The sequence below is a fragment of the Dermochelys coriacea genome, chromosome 8 (assembly GCF_009764565.3).
Source record: "Dermochelys coriacea isolate rDerCor1 chromosome 8, rDerCor1.pri.v4, whole genome shotgun sequence".
Taxonomy (NCBI): domain Eukaryota; kingdom Metazoa; phylum Chordata; order Testudines; family Dermochelyidae; genus Dermochelys; species Dermochelys coriacea.
The window spans coordinates 21,817,527-21,824,912 of NC_050075.1; the positions used below are offsets into that span (position 1 = coordinate 21,817,527).

General features: G+C 46.4%; 1 protein-coding gene across 1 annotated transcript in view; it reads left to right on the forward strand.

The window, feature by feature from the left end:
* ADRB2 (adrenoceptor beta 2) overlaps positions 1-6,576 on the forward strand; it is a 64,926-nt gene extending 58,350 nt beyond the window's left edge. Inside the window, exon 3 of the mRNA XM_043490643.1 lies at positions 2,845-6,576. Coding sequence (XP_043346578.1) covers positions 2,845-2,879 — 35 coding nt within the window. The 3' untranslated portion in view covers positions 2,880-6,576. The remainder of the gene's footprint in view (positions 1-2,844) is intronic.
* Positions 6,577-7,386: the final 810 nt, after the last annotated feature.

The following is a 7,386-nucleotide window of genomic DNA, read 5'->3' on the forward strand; positions in this document are numbered from 1 at the left end:
CAATAGATCAGAGTCTCTTTTTATGAGAAGAGCTGGCATAAAAGAAGATGGTACACATCATAAGAATGGCCAGATTGGGTCAGATCAAAGGTCCATCTAGCCCAGTATCCTTTCTTCTGACAGAGGCAATGCCAGGTGCTTCAGAGGGAATGAACAGAACAAGTGATCCATCTCCTGTCTCCCATTCCCAGCTTCTGGCAAACAGAGGCTAGGGACACCATCACTGCCCATCCTGGCTAATAGCCATTGATGGACCTATCCGCCATGAACTCATGTAGTTCTTTTTTGATAGTGCCTTGGCAGAGCTGAGTGAGAGGAACTTGCACTGCTTCTTCCCATGCTATCCTGGATCTAGTCAGCACTAGCCATCCCCCTCACTTTCATGAGGAATAAAATTAAAATTTAATCCTATTTACATTGCCTCTCTCTTCCCCCAGATATTGCCAGCCATGACCCAGTGCTGCCAAAACAATGCCATTGGGCTGCTACATGAAGCATGCATGGAGATGGTTCTTTGGATAATTCTGAACCCTGGATACTAGGAGTCCTAATCTCAATAAAGGAAAGAAGAGTACTAACTGGCTTATTCATTCAGGCCAGAACCCTTGATGGCCTTTCCCCCAGCTGAGGAATCAATCTCTGTGTGAAAGTCACAGCAGAAAGTTTAAACCAATTCTTCTACTGTATTACTCACATCGGGGCCTGATCTAAACACCACTGAGGTCTATGGGAGACTTTTCATTGCCTTGGGTAGTCTATGGATCAGGCCCATAGTGAGTGTCTGGGAATACTTTACTGCAATTTTTTTCTCCAGCTGTTGGGTTGATTCCATGTCTCAGTGCTGCTATGGTTTCCCAGGGAAGCCCCATTTCTCTGTATCCATGCTGTGCAATTCTCTCCACAAAGACTCAAGAAAAATGTGGTTCTCACCTCAGTGAGTTTAGCCCATCCTCCCTCTGCTGATTTCAGTGTACAAAATAATCTTCAAGCCCTGCAGAAACTATCATCACAAGAGCCAGAAATCCTGTTAGAAGGAAGGAAGGGTGGAGGGGGGTCTGTATTTTACAGAGCAGAGACAACACTGGTGGCTTTGAAACCAAACAGAATTGGCAGCCAACACTATTGTAAATCATGTCTCATTATGGAAGTTTGACTTCCATTCACACCAGAAATTTTGCTTTATTTCAGCCTTCATAGAACTTGAAAGTCCTCCCCAGTCCTCCAAGATCCATAAAGCTAGGTCTTTGTGCCAAAATCATCAAGTCATTCATTAAAATAGCATTTAAAAATAAAAACAAAATCAGACCCAGGATATTCTCTCTCTTTCTGACACCCTTCCATTTTCAGGAAATTGAGAGCTCTTCTTTTCTTCTATCATTACAGTCACTGGGGTATAGGAGCACAAACTTAACCAAGAAAAGTAAAAATCCCTCTGACAGACTGCACTCTCCACCCTTTCCTAGATCTGAAGGCCAGAAGGGACCATTATGCTAGCTGAGTCTCCTGAAGGCTAAAATACTTGTGTCTAATCCTGATTACTGGGCTCAATACAGGGGTAACTGGGCAGAGTTTAATGGCCTGTGATGTGCAGGAGGTCAGGCTAGATGGTCCCTTCTGGTCTTAAGCTCTATGATCATCTGTAATACCCTAAGAGTGCTTATGAGGCATTCGTTATTTATTTCTATTATTTGCTGTCTGCAGGGAAGTGATACTGAGCCATTGGGGCGGGTGGGGGGAGGTGGGGAGGTTGCTGTTGGGGGGAAAGTATTGTTTAACAATTAAAATGGCTAGAATTGTGTGTGCTCTCTGCTGAGCCGCTTGTGAGATTGTTCAGAGAACCAGAATGGAGATCACAGGACTGTTGTGGAAATGTCTCTAGGGACAGTGACAGCGGAACCCCACCTACCTGCAGAAGGAGAAGCATCAGCTGCTCTGAAGTGTGCAAAGAGCATTCTCCAGACAAAGGGAGCATAGCACAGCTACCAGCAGCTGAGGATCACAATGAGGGGTACAGGTTCTTTGGTGCCCCATAGCTAGTGGTGTCCTGAGGGGCTGTCTGAAAGGGATGGGAGAGGGTCTTATAGGGGTTTGTGTCCCAAGAATGATTCTTCACCAATTTTACCATCTGGGAGGTTCCCTGAGCTAGAGGTAGGCCTGCTGCTTGCAGCTGAGGTAATTAGCTGTGGATGAGCCTAGTTAGGCTTAGAGGCTTGAAAGAGGGAGAAGCGCATTGACTGCAAGTCAGAACCTGGCTTCTCTCCCTGAAGGACACAAGCAGGTCCTGTTGAGTTGTATCCTGCTTGTACAGTCAGCAGCTCCGGGGAGTGCTGTCCTTTGTCTACTGTTTGTTATGGAGTTTAAAGCTGCATGAAGGGAATGCAGCCAGATATTTTATTTGCTTATGCTGCGGGGAGGAGACAGACCCTGTAAATACACTGGAAATGCCAGAGCAGGCTTCCCCTGGGATATGGTGCCTGGTGAGCTTCCATCTAAATTCATGGACGCCAGGCTTTGCTCACTGAGTCTCCCAGTTCGAGTCTTGTCTATGGTAATGTGTGCCTTGCATGCTCAGTGAGTAGAGCTGCCGGGTGAAGTCTCCATTAGCTGGTTAAATACACGTATAGGCCATGTGGAGCTAAGGAGACTTTTATTGCTGACACTAACAGGAGTAGGATTGGGTGCTTAAGTTACTGGGCTGTAATTGCTGGATACAGCCCACTAGCAGATAAATTGCAGTGGGGGAGGTGTAATCCCTTTCCCAGGACTCAGTATAAAGTCTTCATTTTTTCTAGGCCTGTAAAACTGTAATGTAAAAAGCTGATCATTTTTCTCTCTGCTCTACAGAGATCCCTGGGTGTCCTGGAATGGTGGAAAGTTGAATGGGCTGAAGTGTCTTCCTCACCACGCTGAGCTCACAAGAGCTCTGGAGAGAGAAAGCAGGAGCACAGCTGTGCTTCTCTGAGGCTGGTGAAACCGTGGGAAACTATTGCTTTGGCAACTGCCTTCATCTCAGCCCATCACCCATAGTGAGTCACCCGAAGGAGAAGCTGATGAAGGAGTGGCAGCGACTCAGGCGAGGATCCATCAGCGCATCAAGCATCTGAGGGGGATATAAGAGCCCTGAAAGAGCCACATCTCAGGAACCAGCCATATGAAATTGAATCCACTCTGGGAAGGTGATAGCATGGCCCAACAACACAGCACGGAATGAGTTGAGTTTCCATGCAGGAGGAAAAAGACATCCAGGGGTTTCCCTGTCATGTCAACCTCGGAAAGTATAGTTTCAAGAAAATCTCTAGGGCTGCCCTGTCCTCTCCATTGGTCAATTCATGGAAAAGAAGCCAAGCTCACGGCCTCCTAGCCAGGCCAAGGGATTGCTAGGAACATGGCCATAGGTTTTTGTCCACATGCTGGCAGTGGGGTTCAGATGAAACAGGAACCTTTTAAAGACTAAAAAGACAAGGAATACTGAAGTTTGCTTTTATTTACTCTGTGTTTATACAGAGGAAGAGACAGAGAAGATGCCATGGGTAGAAACTAATAAATTCCCAATACGCCACTCAGTCCAACTCAGATAGAAGAGGAACATTAACATGGGCCAAATCTGAGGTCTTCACTCAGACAACACTCTCACAGACCCCAAGACACTGACTTCAATGACTGTAAGGCACTAGGATTTGACCCCATGTTTTTGCACTTAGCAGGGGTGGGAAGAGATCTGCTTCACCTTTCACTTTTCAGCCCTGATGGTCAAACAGCACTCGCCACACCCTTGGAGCCCAGTTTTCAGACCTGAGCCCCAAATGCCATACAAGGCTCAAATCCCTCATTCAGGTATTGATATCAGTGCACGGGCAAGTCAATCTTTGTTGAAAACTGAGCTCTCTGGCTTATTAAATATACAAAAGGGTTCAAAATGAAAAGCCCTGATTTGGTTATTAAGGGCTTGATCTGGTGAGGTTCATAGGCTGCCTAGCATTGTCCACGAGACACTCAACCTCCACTGGCACCCAGGGGTGTTGGGTGACCAGCACCTCCCAGGAGCTCAGCATCTCAAAAGATCAGGAGGCCCTCATCTCTTTACCCATGTTGCAAAGAAAAAGGCAGAGAGCTAGAGGTCCACGCAGCGAACCATTGGAAAGACAAATTCAAACAGTAGGAAAGCTGTGATGTTCTTGCAATTTTGGATGGCAAAAAGATAGTCTTGTATGCCAAGCACCCGGCTCAGCTGAGTGAGTGCAGGATTCTGCTTATCAGCCTACTTAACAGCCCCCTGAGTTCTGAGCACCAGCAGCGATAATGGAAATTCTCAGCTTTGCATGCAGCCCTGTTTTGACATGAAGTGTGCAGACAGACCGCGCTTCCACCTGGAAAACCTCTCACTAACGTACAGTTGGGTTTCTTTATTTGCTGCTTGATGTAACACAAAAACGAGACTGCGGAGCGTTGTTGTAGAGCAGCTTCCGAACCTGTGTCTGCAAGTGGGAGCCACTGACAACTTGTGTAATGCTGTAAGGTGGCCTTCTGCTCTAGCAAAATAAAAGCAAGCCACTTCGCTGGGGTTGCCTGATGTTTAGAAAACAAGAGGCTGCAGTCTGACCTTCTTTATCTGCTGTGCAGGATGTGAAGGGTACAGAGCATGCGTGTGCGTGTGTGTGTGTGTAAGAAAATGCATGTTTGTACGCTAATTAGACTCTGGTACTTTATATTCTTAATATTGTTTTCTCAATGCTGCCATCTACAGCAGAATCAAATTTGTTTTATATACAGTTGCCTTGTAAGTACCTGGTGGCCAGGTTCTCAGCTGCTGCGAGTTGGCATATTTCCACTGAAGAGGAGCTACATCAGTTGGCAGCATCTGATGATCTGGCTCAGTATCTCCAACATGCCTTACACTACCATACAGTATAGTGCATCTGGTTAGATGTTGGCTGCGAAGTGACTCTGTAGGCAAATGGGGTAGGCATTCTCTTCTCCTCAACAGCTCACCCTCAGCCTAGGCCATTCAAACCGGTGTGACTGAATGAGGCCATGAACCTCACTTCTTTATCCCTTAGCACACTTTCCCGTGAATTCTTATGCTGGAGAGAAAACTGTAGGCCTGACTCTGTTAACGTTTGAGGACTGTCCTTTTATAGAACAAAGCCTAGGAGTCATTACAGTAACTGACTAGTCATGGAGTCTCTCTTAGAAATGGTACCATGAGTTTTCTCTTCAGGCCAAAGAGTAACACCGAATCCTTTCAGTTACTTTTCCTGCTAATACTCTCTTGTGTGGGCGTGGGAGCAGCTGACAGTAACTAAAATGGACACAGTCTCACTGGTAGCTCACAAACACGCTCCCAAAGTCATCTCTGATCTGTTTACCGCCAATTGCTTCCTCACAGAGTCATAGGAGATGGAAGAAATCTCTTAGACGCTATCCAGGTCATCTGCAGAGGCCCTACAGGTTTGTTCCCTATGTTACATTTGCTAGTGGCTTGCCAAATCTATTTTTAAATGCCTCAGCCAATGGGGCTTTCACCCCACTTCCCTTGGGACACCATTCCACAGCCAAGGTCAGGAACCTTCTACTAATATCACACCTACACCTGGTCATACCTTTCAAGTCCATGTCACTCATTAGCACGTTTAAGGGAAGATGTCCCTTTTCCAAGCTCTGCCCCTTTAACTCTTTTACTCTTTCCTCACAGATCAGTCTCTCCAGCTCCCTGATGGTTGCTATTCTCTGAACTCCTAATTTGACATACAAATAGGCTGATTCAATTTTGACTCCAGCTGCAAGAAGTTTGTGACAGATCCTTTTTCAAACTAGCTCTAGAAGCAATGCCTGAAGCACTAGCCGTACACGGATAGCTCCCCAGTAGCATGTGTGAGGTTGACCTTGCCCTCACCACCTGGGAAGATTGAACACAGGTTTCACAATGGGGGATCAGACAGCTATCATGTCATGGGACACAGGGGGAATTTGGAACAAGTTCAGTGACAAGTTCTAGTTTATCCAGGAGGGAACTAAATCCTGCTGAAGACAGGATAGGACCAAATCTCCATCCCAAAGTAAACCAGCTCCCACAAATTCAAACTGGGTAGTGGAGGCGTGCAGCACCATTTAGCAGCTCGTGTGACTGCATTGACCCGTGGCTCTTGGGAAGAGGGCTTTTCAAGACCAGTTGTGGGCATACAGGCACAGTTTATTCTGGTGCCACCTTGGCTGATGCCACAGTTCATGTTGAGAGCGCCATTGTACATTGCTCAACCCACAGAAGCACATGCACCTTGTAGGCATGCAGAATAAAGCTGCAAATAATCATAGTGAATGCACGTGGCAGGCTTGTAGAAGGAGTCTTTGTACGCTGCATTTATTGTGAGTGCTATTGTGAACCTGAAGTCCTCTGTTCTCTCCAGAGAACAAATTGTTCTAACATATAAAGTCAGAAATGCCCTGTTCCTTTGTCCTGAATTTTCACTGTACACCAAAAGTTGTGGTGGATCAGAGAAGGGGCTCTCGTCAGACTGAGGAGAGAAGAAAGTAGCACAATCACACTGGAGTTTGTGGCAGCATGATGGAGGAGAGGAGCGACCACTGAACACTACAGCTGCAATAAAGGCATGACACAGAGAATACAAGGGGCTGGTGTTTACTTCCTTGCCCAAGTCACCTGAGATGAGGGAGGGTCCGAGGACAGGGATCAATATCCACTGACTCCAGTCGCTGCTGTGGGGTTGTGTGCTTAATCTGGTAACAGCAATGCTGTCCGGGAGAGCGAGGATCCTTCATCTTAGGGAGAGCAGCCTGTGAGCTGGTGTAGACCAGGCAAAAACTGTATCAGTCTCATCTTTTTATCTGGAGCGAGGAGGAGAACAAGAACCAGATCAAAGTGGAAATAAATTGGGGCTCTCCAGGGTGTAAGAGTATCCTGATAGAAGATTTTGGAGGAGAGATGATCACCCTTTAACTCATCAAGGTCTGTAACTTGAAGGCTTCTTTGAATAACTTCAGCCCACAACATCGCATGTACCATAACTTCCTCTCTAATAGATTCCCCAGCTAGTGCCAGTATCGGCCACTAGTGAAGTCCTATGGTTGTGAGGTGGGTGGAGTGGATAGCGGGGCTAGCTCTACAGCTTTACCAAAAGCACCGGTCAGGGGAAGCATTCAATGCCTGCATCATTAGAGAATGTAAACGACACATTGTTGTAACCAGATTTCACTCTTACACCATGCCTTATAAAACATCATCTGGATCTTAAACATAAGAGAGAGCTTAGCCAGGGCCTTAATATTTCCCAATATCTGAGCCAGTCATTTAATGTTACTATGAGTGTGCCTTGCATTATACGCACAGTGAACCATCTGATTGACATTGGGATGGTATCTATAGTCTGG